A 16,839-nucleotide genomic window follows, 5' to 3' on the forward strand; every position below is an offset into this window, starting at 1 on the left:
GTTTTCCTAGTTATTTAAATGCAGTCTTTTCCCCCTCCAAGCCGCCCCTCCCTTTTCTTTCTTCAAAAGACACTCTTTCAGTGCCTGCAAACATGCTGTTTTCCTAGTTATTTAAATGCAGTCTTTTCCCCCTCCAAGCCGCTCCTCCCTTTTCTTTCTTCAAAAGACACTCTTTCAGTGCCTGCAAACACGCTGTTCTCCTAGTTATTTAAATGCAGTCTTTTCCCCCTCCAAGCCACCCCTCCCTTTTCTTTCTTCAAAAGACACTCTTTCAGTGACTGCAAACACGCTGTTCTCCATACCATTGCAAATTGAACATTTGGGATCAAGAAATGTTTGATCAAGAAATGGAAACTTCTATTGGAATTCTATGTAAAGTTTGATAGTAGACTAGGCAGATTTTGTTGAATAAAAGAGAGTTATTCTTATTGTGGTCACTATCTGACCACAATTCAAATCAGAACTTCGATCATTAAGCAATGCAATTGTTAAGTGAGTTATTATATAACCATGAATGGTTATATAACCATTTTTTCCATGATTGATAAGCAACTCAACTGGACATTAAATTAATTGATTTCCCTCAACAATTTTGTTTGTTAGAAGGTCAATTGGGAAGGTCGCAAATGGCAATCACATTTCCCTGGAATGCGGCAACCATCGTAAATGCATGCTGGCTACAAGCACCCAAACCATGATCATGTGACCCCAGGGACACAGGGACAGTTATAAGTGGTGTGGTAAGACTGGCCATAAATAACTTTTTCAGCACCATTAGAAAAGATGCTGAATGAATGAATGATTGTGAGTTTAATACTCCTTTGGATGATATAGCCAGTTCAATACCCCCCTCTTTTCATGGTACCTAAAGTTTAATTATGATGGTGCCATCTAAATGTATTGATTTTGGCCAGAACATTCAAGAAATAACTTTTTATACTTCCTGTTTAGTCATTCGGGAAATGGGACTCTCTTCAAGCTATTGTCCCATTGGTTATATTAATCACTGTGAAAAAGCTGAAGGAGCAGATAAGCAAAGGCACCATTAGGAAGTTAGAGTAATGGTGATAATAGAGGTGCAAATTTTAGCTGCTTATGCATGAAGGAGGAAATGGTTCTAATAGTCTTGTCTGCATTATGTTCTCAGCACACAGTTTCTTTCAGATATAAATAAAGTCTCCCTGAGATGAACTCAGCTTCTGAGGACACCCCAATGTTTACAGTTGGCATCAATCCACGCCTCCCAAATTTGACAGCTCCTTGTAATGAATGAACATACTTCATTAGTTTGGAGAATTCTTACTCCCAACCACAATGACATTTTCATGTATTGACTTGTAGAGCCAAGCGGCTCATTAATGTTGGGATCTTGGTGTTTGCTGAGTTTATTTTTCGTCTTACAAACATTTTATTACCAAAGTAGGTTACTAAATTCCCAGTATTTTCACCCTGAGCTATTCTTCACTGTTGAACTCACTATTTTTCGTTTTGCAGGCCTGGCTCGGAGACCAGACGTCACAATGGCAGAGAGCGAATGACTAGCACCAATGAAAGGGGAAACCTGTCGATGGAGTCTACCAAGGAGACCCGCTTTTGTGCTGTTTGCAACGATTATGCCTCTGGCTACCATTATGGGGTTTGGTCCTGCGAGGGCTGCAAGGCCTTTTTTAAAAGGAGCATTCAAGGTAATATAACATTGACACACCTGACCTAAAACCATGTTGCTCAATGCACATTCTAATCAAATAATAATAATAATAATAATAATAATAATAATAATAATAATAATAATAATTATTATTATTATTATTTAGATTTGTATGCCGCCCCTCTCCGAAGACTCGGAGTGGCTCACAATGTTTAAAAAACAGTTTTTAAAAATCCTTATAATAAAAAGCAATCACACAACCCAAACAAACCATACATGAACCATAATAGCTAAGGGGTATATCAATTTCCCCATGCCTGGCGACATAGGTGGGTGGGTTTTCAGGAGCTTACGAAAGGCAAGGAGGGTGGGGGCAGTCCCAATCTCTGGGGGGGAATTGATTCCAGAGTGTTGTTTATTTCTGAACAGATTGAAATTGTGGGTTGGTATATAGCTCATAAAATTAAACTTTTAGAATAAAGAAATAAATGAAATTAATTGTTCATACCGTATTAAAAATGCATGTTTAGTCCCTGTTTAACAAAGTAGGTGAGATAAGTTTGGAGATGTAAAATGTCTGGAGATGTCTCAGTTAGTCATGAGTCTAAGACTCCTTGGAATCAAATTGGTCTCCAATTTGTATCCTCCTCTCTTTTTCAAAGTTCTTAGAACTATAGCGACCCTTTATTTTCAATTATTTTCTTTCCATAATGTACTTAAACTGGGAAGGTTGCCCAAAAAGGAGAGGTCAATTCACTCGGTTAATTTAACCCCAAAGTGATTCAGTCATGGACAAAGATCATTCCATTGGACATGTTGTAGCAATATGTAAATCTAGTCAGTTAACCTATTCTGATTATCTAGTCCTCCAAGAAAAAGCATGGAGAGAAAGAATGAGGATAAAAGCAAGCATCTCACTTATGCAACTGACTGCCAAAGTCTGGAGAGAGAGAGATATGATCCATTCCAAATGTCACCAGACTGCATCCACTAAGTCACACTACTGTATCTTGTCTTGTCAATGGAGAAGGAGCCAATGACAGTGTGAAGTCTCGCCAGTGTTAGTTTATTTTTAGCTCACATGTGTGGATGTTCTGAATTTTGTAATGCTTGTGGACACAGATGTATCTTGTAAAAATTTCCAATCCTTATTCTGAAGTGGTCTCTATATGAAGGATAGAATTGATTGGTTGGTGGCCCTGGTCCCAGTATCTTTGGATTCAATGCAGAGAGGTTAATCTTGCCACTGAAGGATAACCTCAGTTCTGAAATCACTGGAGTTACCAATAGGCTTCTTGGTCCAGTTCAGAAAGATGCAAATTAAACCAAGGGGCTACCAGTAAGCAATGACATATTTCAAATGTATAGTGCTCTCACTGGAATATCCATGCTTCAGATTAACAGAAGACTAGAATAGAAAACATTATGGTATGAATCAGAAAATCAGCTGGTTGCCAATAGGAACTAGCCATTGAACTAAGCAAGCCACTTTTCTCCCATCTCCATCTCCTCAAATTTCCTATTATGGGGATAATATTTAGACTTCTGATTTATGACATATTTGTTAAGATTACAGCTACCAGTTAATGCATTTGAAGTATTCTTAATATGCGTTGGTGGTATGTAAGTGCAAACTATTATTGCAAGCAATAATAGTCATTCATGTTAAGTTTCCACTTAATGCACTTATAGGTAATCTTAAAATAGAAACCATCAAGTGCAGATCTGAATAGACAATGTGTACTTTCAATGAAGAGACCCTCTAGGTGTTCTATTATAGCATATAAAATCAGGCACAGCTTATGTAAAGACAGACATTGACAATCTGAGCAATTTTTTGTGAATAGTATTTGCCATCAAGAACATTTTGGGGAAAGGTAGACATAAAACATCTATCAAGCTGAACTTCTGGTGATGCCGTGGACTTAGTTTTCTTGTTTCCCATTGCCTTCACTTGTTTTTTAGCTTCCCATCTAGTATTTCCTAATGGTCTCCTGTGCAAATCCCAACTGGTCTGGTTCTGCTTCATTTCCAAGATCAGGAAAGATTGGCTAACTGCTGCCATTCATCTGTGCTCTATATTTCTATAGAAATGCTCTACACCAGTGTTTCCCAACCTTGGCAACTTGAAGATATTTGGACTTCAATTCCCAGAATTCCCCAACCAGCATTTGCTGGCTGGGGAATTCTGGGAATTGAAGTCCAAATATCTTCAAGTTGCCAAGGTTGGGAAACACTGCTCTACACCCTAGCTCAAGATCTAAGGAAGAAACCATAATTTCATGCTCTTTTAAAGGCCAACAAAATTGAGATTTCTTCTTGGGTCCTGCATGGTACTTTTAATATGTAAGCTTTGCAAACTAGTATTTTATTTATTTGTTTGTTTGTTTGTTTGTTTGTTTGTCTTGCATGCCACCCCTCTCCGTGAATTCGGGGCAGCATACAAGTCCAATTAATCCCTTCTTACAACTTTCATCTATGGAATCAAAGGAATAAAAACAGAAGGACTCTCTCTTGATCTCTCTTATCCTTGAATTGATAAATAACAAAGCATTTTATTCATTTCCCCATTTGTTTATCTATTTAAAATATTTTTATACCCACCAATCTTAAACCAAACCCTGTGCGGCTTACAACCAAGAATAAACATACAAACAAGTAACCTTTGCTTAATGACCCTAATTTTGAATGGCAACTCTGCCACTAAGCAAGGCAATCGCTAAGTGGGCAATCACATGAACTCAACTGCATTTTTTCCAGATGTAAAGAGACAAGACTTTTCAGTTTCACACTTTTGGCTTTTGTTTGAGTCTACTTACTGTGTCTACTCTTGGGCACATTGAAAGCAATGTGATCCTGTTAGCATCTTGGGAGCTGCAGGTGGCCTATGCAAATGTCTCTTCTCCAATCTCTCTGCTTTGTGGGGAGGTGACAAGCAATTTCTGTAGTCAATCTCTCCTTTCACTGATTCTCCACCAACATCTTTCATAGAGTGGAGAGCTTGGATAGGAATTTGAAGGGAGCAAGCTATTTGCTCTTCTACACATCAAAAGCAAGGCAACATTCCTTAGGACATTCATGATTGGGCTATGAACAGGAATTTTTAAAAGTTATATTTTCTCCTAAGAACATGGAATATAAACTATATAGCTTTGTTTCCTATGAACATAGCTGTGAAATATATTAAGTATGATTTGTTGCCAAATTACTCACAATATCAGCCCCACATGCTGCTACTGTATATCTGAATGATTCCTGATGATTTACTTTGAATTTCCTTAGGAAATCATTTCTGCATGGATTCCAGTTTAATTTTGTAGCAGCTGCAGGTTTCTCTAGGACAGTGATGGTGAACCTTTTTTTGCTTGGATGCTAAAAGGGTGCATGCGTGCGCGATAGCATGTGCGCACGTGTCCACCCATAATGCAACTCTGATGTATGCACACACAATCCCCTGCACCCCCATGTGTATGTGCGTAAGGATCATTGTAGGCTCACTATCGCATCCGGAGCCCGTGGATGGCAAAAAACGGACCCAACAGGCCTACCAGAAATTCAGAAATGAACTTCCAGTTGGGCCATTTTTCACCCTCCCCAGGCTTCAGGAAAGGTGAAAAAATGGCCCAATGACCCAATTGGAAGTTGATAGGCCCATTGGGTCTGTTTTTCCCAATTTAAATGCTCCGGATGCTTTCCTGAAGCCTGGGGAAGGCGAAAAGTAGCTCCCTCCTGCCTTCTGGAAGGCTGAAAATCAGCATGTTTGCTAGAACTGACTAAGGGCAATGCCTCATATGCCCTCAGTTATGACTCAGTGTGACACCTTTGGCACGTGTGCCATAGGTTTGCCACCACAGCTCTAGGAGCTGTGTTCTTTGAGAAGAGTACTAAATGTGCTTTGTAAAACTCGATATAACCATGATGTCTAGTATTTGTCTGCCTTTTGCAGCACAAATTTAGTAAGTATTCAACAAATTTAGCCTATAACTTATTATACCTAAAATGCAAATGAGCCAAAAAAGAGTATGTGCTTTTTGTAATGTAAGGTACTTTTGTGTTAGGGAATCAGTAAATATAAGGTTTGGTTGCTCCTTCCAAAAGAATAGTATTTATTGTTAATTTCACAAAATATTAATTGAATGGGTGACATTGAAAGCTATCCTAGAGAAGAGCATCAGTGAGAAAAAGAGTGGAAATGAGTCAAATGAAGTAAAATTTCATTTGGTTTTCATTTGCTTGCTGGAACAATGATGAATAGTTTTATAATAATGTCAGGAAATGAAACAATCCTTCAAACATTGGTAAGGCTTAGTCCAGGGTGCATTTGTTCTCTGTCATATGCCTAGCTCAATTTCCCCCCCTTGACTATAGTGACTCCTGAAAGTTGAAAGTACCTATATGTTTGATTGTTTTCTTCTATGAACACCTGTCTGTGTTGTGTTGATGCATGAAAACCTAGTAGTGATCCCAAGGCCAGTCTGCGTAATTTGAGTTTCTATTGATTATTGCCCCATAAAGCTAACTGGAGACATCATTCCACTTGTTATTCCTTCCTGCTCTTTTCATCTCATTGTATTTTGGGAAAAGCTGTTTGTTTTCAGCTTTAGCCGCTGTTTCCATGAATCCGCCAGAAAGAAAAATCACTTAGTCTTATTGCTTTGTTAAATCTCCTTTGCATGAAAATTACATAGGGAAAAAGGAACCATCACAAACAGTACTAAAGCCATTGTTGTAGTTTATGACTACCACTTCTGTTGGAGCATGATTAGTTGGCCTATGACTATGATCTAGACCAGACCTAGGCAAGGGGCGGCCCATGGGCCGCATGTATCCCACCCGCTGTCTGTGACCGGCCCACCTGCTATCTGTGAACAAGCGCCTCGAATGAACAGGACAAAAAAGCACCCACCAACAAGGCTCTCTTGGAGCCTCACCATTGCAGGACTAATCGGGGTTGCCCTTTTTAGTCCCGTTTTGCCACAGGAAAGCAACAATCCCTCCTTCTTAAGGGCTCTGTCCTCTCTGCAGTGCCAGACAAAAGGCAGCAGGTTGGGGGGGGGCAGTTACTGAGGCTTAGGGCAGCAGCAGCAGCAGCCCAACCGGGAATAGGCTGGGTAGCCGAGCTGGGGGGGGGGGGAAACAACAGCCCAGAGGATAGGATGCAAGGGTGGACGGCTGCTGGGGGAGGTGGCGGTGGGCCGACACAGAGGAGAAGAAGGCAGGTGGGTGGCTTCATGCCATATTGGGTGTTATTGTGCCATAAGTGAGTGTTACTGTGATAATGCATGGAGGGGAGCAGCCGGGAGTGGGGGTGTGGGCTGCTGGGGAGGGGCAGTGCAAGTGAGGAAGTGAAGGGAGGAGGGGGAGGAGAGTGGAGGGGCAAATAAATAAATAAGGAACAGGGGGGAGATTTGCGCTTTGTGTGTGTGTGTGTGTGTGTGTGTGTGTGTATTGGGGGGATAATTTGGGAGGAAGAAAACAAGAGGGTAGAACTGAGTTAATTATATTAGTCTGGCCCTCTAAAACCATCCCAATTTCTCATGCAGCCCCATGTCAAAATTAATTGCCCACCCCTGATCTAGACCCATTTTCTCTTCTTTAAGTCTGAGCTTCCTGGGAGAAATAAAACAACACTTGTGGCTGGAGTCACAGTTGAAGTCTTGCCCAGAAAATGAAGAATATTCTCAACACATACTGATTATTCATTTTATGAAAGCAAAAAGCTTTCTATTTTGTAAATGTGACATAACAACATGTATTTAAAAAAATTTGATTGTTTTATATTCTGAATGAATCATAGATCAAAACTGTTGGCTGAAAAAGAAGCACAGCGTGTTCATAATTTCCTGCCATATTGTCATTAGATTTCAAAGGTATCTCATGTATTCCCCCTCTTTTTTTCCCTTTTCCTTTTGAGGCAATAGTCGATTGTAATTCAGATGTTCCAGTGCAGGGGCAGTGACCCAGGTCCTGTGCTGGTAGAATGAGAGCAATCAGAATCCAATACTCTGAAGTATTGGGAAAAGAAAGTCCCATCTTATCTTGCAAACACAGATGTCACACAATTAAGAAGGCTGCGTTTCCAGCCCACATCTGTTTTTGTACATTATTCATAAATACAGGCATTCCATTGTTAATCATTAAAAAAATCCCATTTAGTTGTATGCGACAGTCACACAGGTTATAAGGGTATTGTACAAACGATCTTGGATTGAGGCGAAGTTATGCTGCTACCCTTCAAAAAGACCTTGACTATGTATCAGAATGGTCAAACAAGTGGCAACTTCAAATCTCAACCAACAAATGCTCTGTCTTATGCATTGACAAAAAGAATCAGAATACAAAATATAAGCTTGGAGGACACGACCTTGTAGGCAGCTCTCATTCTGTCAAGGATCTTGGAGTACTCATATCTAATGATTTAAGTGCCAAAGCCCACTTTTACAACATTGCCAAAAAGGCACTAAGAGTAGTCAATCTAATCTTGTGTAGCTTCTTCTCTGGCAATATTACATTGCTAACTGGAGCATACAAAATATTTGCTAGACCAATTATGGAATACAGCTCATCTGTCTGGAACCAGCACTATATATTGGACATTAATACAATTGAGAGAGTCCAAAATATTTTGCGAGGAGAGTCCTCTACTCATCTGCTTGCAACAGAATACTTTATGCCATCAGACTTGAAATCTTGGGCTTAGACAATTTAGAAGTACATCTCCTTCAAACCGATCTAAATGTAGTTCATAAAATCATCTGCCACAATGTCCTACCTGTCAATGACTACTTCAGCTTCACAACAATAGACATGGTATATATATATAGACACATACACACACAAACACACAAACTCCATCCAGGCATCAATATACCTTGAGATAATCAGTGGTATACATATACAATGGTTCCTCTACTTACGAACTTAATTCGTTCTGTGACCAGGTTCTTAAGTAGAAAAGTTTGTAAGAAGAAGCAATTTTTCCCATAGGAATCAATGTAAAAGCAAATAATGTGTGCGATTGGGGAAACCACAGGGAGGGTGGAGGCCCTGTTTCCTCCCAGGAAATTCCTAGAGAGGCCCCACAGAGGCTTCTCCCCGCCTTTTCCAGCCCTGTTTCCTCCCAGGAGATTCCTAGAGAGGCCACACAGAGGTTTCTCCCTGCCTTTTCTGGTTACAGTTTCAGAGGCTTGGGTTTGTAAGTGGAAAATGGTTTTTGAGAAGAGGCAAAAAAATCTTGAATAGCCAGTCCTTATCTAGAAAAGTTCGTAAATAGAGGTGTTCGTATATAGAGGTACCACTGTACATATATTTTAAATCAATCAACCATAAATCAATATCCTGCTTTGCATCAATTTTCCATTCTATTTTTTCAGTCTGTCTTTTATACTCCCCACTTCTACCTTTCTTTCCCCTTCCTATTTCTTATTCTTTTCTCCTCCTTTTCTTTTCCTCCCTCCATCTTCTCTCCCTCTTCTGCTTTCTTCCTCTTCTCTCTCCTATCTTCTACCCACTCTTCACTTCCTACTTCCTCTTCCTCTTCCTTTTACCTTCTCTTGAGTGCTTCTCCTCCTTAACTCATATCATAAATGACAGACTGAAATTTTCTTCTCCACTTTTATTCTTATAGCGCCCCCTCTTAAAATTATTATTATTTGTTTATATCGTTCTATGTCTATTATTCTGTATTTTTAAAGATACCAACCTATTATCATATTATGGGTATGCATTCTTTCCCTAGTGCTACCACTAAAAAAGATACGTTTTCATCATCTGGGTATCCCACCAATTAATTTCAGATTGTTGTACCAAATTAACTTAATTTCTCATCCTTTTTTTCTCCTACTTCCTAAGTTCAAGCCATAGTGCTTTCTCTTCTTCCTTAGATTCTTACTCATCCTTCATTTTTCTTACCTCCTATTTTAACTGTAAGTTAATACCCCAAATCAACATTTGATTACATAGTTTAATAAAGAATATTAAATAGTATATTCAGTTTTTGCATTAATTCCTTTGTTTCATAACATACACCTTTACTTGCATCATTGATATTGCAAGATTAAACCATAATACTGTACTTTCTTTAAATATAATTTCAAATTTAAGTGTTTTAGAAAATGGAGGGAAGTAATAGTTATTTAGATTCATAGGCCCCTATTTCCCCTTAACAATACCAAGTGTGTATTGAACCTCAGTTTTTAATCAAACAAACCATATATCATAATTCCCCTTCCCATATATTATCATTATCATTTTCCACCCTTCCTGATCCTTTCCCCCTATCTCTTCTTTTTTAAATTTATCTTATTGAATATCCATAACTTTGCTTATTTCTTTTTCTATCATTATTAAACCCAAAGTAATGATCATAAGGATCAAAATTATCATTAAACTGTTCATTTTCTATGTCTTCTTCTGTTTTTCCACTGCTGAATTCAAAATCGTCTTCTACCTGTTTTTCTTCTGTTTTCTTTTCCTTTTTGCTTCCTTTTTGTTTTGGTTCATTTTCTCTCTTTATCATTATAGTATGAAGATCTTTTACACCATCTGCAAATTCTGAAACATTTTTTTTACTTCTATAAATTCTTCAAGACTGTCTTTCAAAAGAGCAATCAACTCTTCATAGTTGCTTACTTCTACATCGGCCAAGTAACAATTCATAAGCTTTCACAATAAATCCAGCTGTCAAGAAGTGTTTGTTTCACAGTCTTTATAATTATTTCCTTTTAAACAAATTTAGATAGATTATTTATCTTTAATATTTGATGTATCGGAGTTCATTCCAAGTTTATTTGCTCCAATCCAAGCATATGAACATAAATCCCTAGTCATCCAAAATGTCATTCCAGCCCAGTCCAAAGCTTTAAAAGAGGCTATAAGTTCCTCATATTCAGATACCTCCATAAAACCAATATGAGAGTCCATAGTTTCTGACAGCAATCCAACTATAAATAAAAACAACATAATCTGTTCCAACAACCTATTAAAATGTCTCCTTTTAGCTTGAGTTTATTCCAAAAATTTCAGTTCAAACAGATGGTAATAATATATCTAATAGGCCTAGCAAGTTGCTCAGATCTTCTATTCTTCCAGACTATCAAAATAGTTCTCCATTCAAGGCCAGCAGATGTTAAAGTATAAGATGTTAAAGTAACCATTAATTATATAAGGATAATTCCTCCAAACAGCAGGTGGCGCTCTCCATTATTCCCAAAAGTCTTTCCTTATTTACCATTAAATCAACTGAAACAAATCAAAATATTTTATTTTCTCTTCTCCCAAACACTTTTAAAAAGTCTACTGGATCTTTTGTTCCACAATTCAAAGTTAAAAACTCTCATAGTTTTTATATACAGGTATTAGCTCATCTATGATTTTCAATGTGTTAGATAGCCGCTTAATCAGTTTTTAATCCTTTTGTTCCCCGTTAAAGTTTTAAAAATATCCAAAAGTTTCTTTCAGCAATACATCTTACCATTTCAAATTTCTTCTCTCCTGAATGATTTCTTAAATTCTCTTACGCAGATGGTATCCAATCTTCCAAAATAAACACTCTGTTCATTTGTGGCCGCTGTGGCTTGGATGTTTTCCTTGAAGCCGTTTTCCAGTGCTGCCGGTCGAAGGCTCTATACCAGCTGCCTGGGGGGGTTGCCACCCCTCCCAGGTCACCAATGTGTCCCACTTCTTTATCACCCCTCCAGGGTGGATCTGGTTTAGTTCCAATGAAACCAGACTCCCTCCCCCAAGTGACGTGGATATCACGGTTCACTGCGGTTTGTTGCCATGCCCTTCTCTTTTTTATGTTTTCATATAGCTATATTCCTAGTCACATTCTTATTTTCATTTCAGAAATTACCCATAACTACTTTTAATTGATGCTTGGGGTAATAATATTGCAGCTTCATAAAATGAATTGTTTCTAATCCACATGTAATCAACATCTCACGTGAATATAGTTGGCATAAATTATTGCTTATTTATGTAATCATATGAAATACACTCCCATTAAAGGCTATCGTTAAAACAATCCCTTTCACTTCAATAAATCAGTTTTCTGATTTTTTAAAAAATAAATCAGAATATTAAATAACAGATACATAACTGTTATTATACATATATGCTGTGAGCCGCCCCGAGTCCTCGGAGAAGGTGGCATACAAATCCAATTAAATAAATAAATAAATAAATAAGCCACCCCGAGTCTTTGGAGAAGTGTGACATAAAAATCTAATAAATAATAATAATAATAATAATAATAATAATAATAATAATAAATAAATAAATAAATAAATAAATAAATAAATAAATAAATAACAGATAAAACATTTCTGGGTCCTCTGCCCACAGTAGAGTTTCTAAGAATGTTTAATTAACAAGTATTCTTCTGTTTGACAACAGCTTATGTTTAATTTACAATAATATATTTATAAGCTGATTTATTTTCCTTTTACATATTTAATGTAAATTTATGTATTTATTTAATGTAATATTTATTTAATATAAATTATATATTTAATGTAAATTTAATGTTTCTTTAGTCATATTTAAAAAACATATTTAAAAAACAGTTCAGAGAGAGAGAGAGAACCAGAACCCACAGAAACATCCTTACCTATGGGGAGTTTCTCGATGTCCTCAATGGAGGAGCAGGAAGTTCTTGTTTCACAGTTTATAAGGTGAAGGAAAACCTTATCCTTGCTCAAAAGTAACTTTGACTTGCCTTACCTGGAAGGAGAGAAACCTCAATTATGCTAGCTTGTTGAGGTAGAACAGGACCAAGTGCTGACATCAATATGGCACCATGAATTTAGTTGTGTTCAGTGCTGGGCTCCTACGGGTACAGTCAGATATGAAGAACCGGTAGAAATTTTAAAATTTTCCCCACCCCCTTCTAGGCTCTGGGTATGTTTTTCCTATTGCAGTAAATGAGGTTAAATTTGTATAATTTTAGAAGAGCTGTGTATGGGTATGTGTGTGTGTGTACATACACATAGTTTATATAGTGGATAATGTATATTTTTGTGTGCCTTTGTGTAATATGTACACATATGGCATATATCCATAGAATTAAATAGCATATTTTGGATGTTCAGTAATAGTAAATAGATAGGGAAGTTGTATCTCTTTGAGGTGAGGAGAAGTCAGGCACCCCAAGCCAAACCCTTGACATGAGTGACGTCAAGTTGGCCACTTTTAAGCCAGTCACATGACATTTAAGCCACCCCCCAGTCACATGATCGTCAAACCACTCCCACCTGGTCACATGGCTGGCAAGCCACACCCACAAAGCAAGCCACACCCACAGTATGGTAGTACATTTTTTTGCAGCCCTTCACTGAGATGTGTGTGTGGTGTGTGTGTGTGTGTGTTGAAATGGGTGCACAAATGAGAAATGTTGCAAGTCTAACTACTTGGACAAGCCAACAGCCCTTAGGGTTTTCCTTTCAGCCAGATTGTCAGGCTTTTCCTGGAATTCAGGAGAGCAGCCTACTCAGATGAACTGTCAAAGCCCTGAGGACAATTGTACTGGTAAGGCATTGGATAGCTCTAGGACTTTCTTCACAGTCTCCTAGCCATAGTTCCCTCTAAGCTGAGCAGTGAGCAATCGCTCACTTAAAAATCATCATCAACTCAGAGTTTTCCAAACCTGCCCAGAAGCCGAGAGGGAAAGAGTGAGAGGGAAGGAGAGAGAGAGGAAGAGAGAGAAACAGATAAAAAAAGGAGAGGAAGGAAAAGAGAAAGAAAAAGAATGGGAGTAAGGAAGAGAGAAAGAAAATCAAAATATACTTTGAAACTAGCTCAACTATTTAAGTGGCATTTTGATATTGATAGAGTTGCCCTATTATGAGCACACTGTTATAGACACACAGTACAGTATTTTATTTTGAAATTCTCTCAGGCAAAACAGGGTGGGTTTTTGTTTGTTTGTTTGTTTGTTTGTTTGTTTATTTATTTATTTATTATTTCTGTGCCGCCCAGTCCCGAAGGGACTGCCGCTCAGACACTATACTTTTCCGCCCACCCCCCCAAAAAATTAGAGAGAACACTGCTCCTAGCTCTACTTTTTTTTAACATTGGGCAAGTTGAAAAAGGAATTAAACCTCCTCATGTACTAAAAGTAGAAATCAACAGACCAACATTTAGTATGCAATCTGTATTTTTTAAAAAATTGTGGTTGGAAGTAAAATGTATTTAAAGTAAAGAATAGAAAGCCTCTATTTAGTTCATATAATGTTTCATACAAAGTTTAATATGTCGCTTCTTTGATCTCTTCATGGAAACGTCTGCTACATATATAATTTGAAACACTGCAATATTTTGCTGAGAGTCATTTAATAAATGGGGTACAAAACATTAGGCCAATAAATATAAATGGGACTTAATGGAAGATATTTCAAAAGGCAATTATAGTGGGCAACTGGAATTCATCAAGAGGCTTGACTGTGTTACTTAGAGCTTTGTCATGATTGTGTGTGGTCCTAGCTCACTAAAGTGTAAATATCCTTCCATTTGGAGATATTTTGTATTAATAAGTCCTTAATTCACTAGCCAGAAAAGTGTTCTGTTTAGTTTTTATTGTTTGTTCGTTTACTGTTCTCTAGAATGCTCACCTTATTAAAATATCATGTATCTTTGGGCTGATCTTGGCTATTAATGCACTAACAGAATGGGGGGGGGGAAGGCACCGTTTGTTTCTTTTGCTAAGCAAACATTTCTCCACAGATGCTCTATCCCATCTCCTGATTTATCATGAATATCAAGAAAAGCATTAAGGTGTATATTCTATGTATTCCATACACATAGTTAGAAGGGACTAACTATGCTACTTTCCCAGGCTACTTTCCTAGCCAAACAAATGATTTAATTACATTTCGCTGAAGCAACATTGTACATTTGTATGCCAGGCTTGGTGTATGGAGTTTGCGTAATAGTAGTTGTGTCATTTTGTTAACCTCTACTGCAGCTAAATTTCCACTTTACGTATGGTTTGTATGAGATGTATGACTGTTTTTTATATTAAGGGTTTTAAATTGTTTTTAACTATTGGATTTGTACTGTTTTGTTGTTGTGAGCCGCTCCGAGTCTCCGGAAAGGGGCGGCATACAAATCTAATTAATAATAATAATAATAATAATAATAATAATAATAATAATTAAAAAAAATTGTATAGATCTGTGATGGCAAACCTATAGCACGTGTGCCCGAAGTGCCAAATAGAGACATGTCGCCTGGCATGTGCAGCGTCGCCCATTCCTCTTCTGGGCTTCTGGTGCGCATGCATGGATCAGCTGATTTTTGTGTGTGCAGCAGTGTTGAAAACCAGAAGAGCTAGTCTTCTGTTTTATAGCATGTGTATGATCTCTTGGCAGCTCCTCTTCTTGTGGCTCACTACTTCACATTTGTGAAGTGCTCCCTTTTCACAGTGAAGGGCTACCAAAGTTTTTACTACCTCACTGTGGGCGTGGCTTATGCAGGACACCCTGCATTTTCTTTCAAGATCTTTCAGTGCAAATTGGGTGTTCTGGGGTGAAGCTCCATTTTCGCTGCCCCACTGTGTCATTCCCCCCCCCCCATCTGGCCATTAGCCCACCCCTGCCTTTTTGTGCCAAAAAGATTTTCCATCACTGGTATAAGTGTTTAGAACAGAACTCAGACCAGAGAGATTTAGCCCCCCCCCCAAAAAAAAGCCCCCATGGTACAAGTCTTGGGGGGAAATCTACAACAATCAAACAGTTCTCAAAAGCCGAGGAGAATGGGGCAGTTTCTAGTTCCAGGACTATATATGAGATCAAGATTCATAGTACTCAAGAAAGGTTTAGTTAGTTTGGTATCTGAAATAAAATGCAATCAGTGCAGTAGCTACTTCACTTTCCTTAATGGTTCATCCTCTTTGGTGTACTGTACTAATTACATATTTTTATTCATTCATTCATTCATTCATTCATTCATTCATTCAATTTTTATGCCGCCCTTCTCCTTAGACTCAGGGAGGCTTACAACATGTTAGCAATAGCATTTTTTAAAAACAGAGCCAGCATATTGCCCCCGCAATCTGGGTCCTCATTTTACCCACCTCGGAAGGATGGAAGGCTGAGTCAACCTTGAGCCGGTGATGAGATTTGAACCGCTGACCTACAGATCTACAGTCAGTTTCAGTGGCCTACAGTACAGCACTCTACCTGCTGCGCCACCCTGGCTCTATTGGAATAGGACTGGGCAGACCCATCCTCAGCTATGGAAAATCAGTAGATCATTGTGTGTCAGCTATTATCTTCAGTCTAACCTGTTTTTCATGGTGGTCATTATGGCAAAAATCAGACATTGCAGTACTGTATACACTGATTTCAGCTGCTAGACGAAAGGCAGAATATTAGTGAATGTTCAGAGGAAGATAAGATTGAGTTTAAAACAAAGGCATGCACACACACAAAGCACATGTTGATGATAATGAAGAAGAGGAGGAAAAGGAAGCTGCATCAGTACACTCCAGGATAAAGTCCTCTTCATTTGAAGACTATGGATTATAATAAATCATGCCAGTTTCAGTCTTAGGTTTAGAAAAGTGACCATCCAAAATTCCTGTGTCAAAGGATAGACCAGAACCCATGTCTCCTCATTATTTAGCACTTTACTAATCACACCACACTAGTTTTCATTCTGTAGCTTTATCTAGGTTCCATTATTGAATTTCAGTGTAATTATAATTGTTCTCATAAGTTGAACCACTTGACTCCAGTTTTGTGGCATTAGTATTGTTTCCACAATGATAAAATAATTATATTGTTTCTAGTTTCTAGTACACATTCAGAATGTATCAACTACATGGAAGGTGCAGGTTATTATCTAATTTAGGATAATGTGAAGTACATATTGGTTCTAAGATACCCATAAATACTGACATTTATTTTTTTTTAAATTATATGTTTCTTCGTCAGGATGTCAAGATGTTTATTTGATATGCATAAAATTGCTTCACTTAAAAGGTTATAGTGAATTTTAGTTAAATTGGTTATAAACAATCAGAAGCTATGCATATTATAATTACAGTAGTAGAAGATGTAAAAATTATTATGGCACAAATTATAATGTGAGAAAATAGTGGGGGGAAACAGCTTGATAAAAGGGATTCAACTAAAAGTATCGATTTGAAGGCAGAACGAGGGAAATTATTTCTTTGGAATAGGAAATTTTAT

At 37.8% G+C, this 16,839-nt stretch overlaps 1 protein-coding gene across 6 annotated transcripts in view; it reads left to right on the forward strand.

The window, feature by feature from the left end:
• ESR1 (estrogen receptor 1) overlaps positions 1-16,839 on the forward strand; it is a 258,921-nt gene that overhangs the window by 163,344 nt on the left and 78,738 nt on the right. For all 6 annotated transcript variants that reach the window (XM_070733732.1, XM_070733728.1, XM_070733727.1 and 3 more), the window contains one exon: positions 1,495-1,685. In XM_070733732.1, coding sequence (XP_070589833.1) covers positions 1,495-1,685 — 191 coding nt within the window. The remainder of the gene's footprint in view (positions 1-1,494; positions 1,686-16,839) is intronic.

The sequence above is a fragment of the Erythrolamprus reginae genome, chromosome 1 (genome assembly GCF_031021105.1).
Source record: "Erythrolamprus reginae isolate rEryReg1 chromosome 1, rEryReg1.hap1, whole genome shotgun sequence".
NCBI lineage: Eukaryota > Metazoa > Chordata > Lepidosauria > Squamata > Dipsadidae > Erythrolamprus > Erythrolamprus reginae.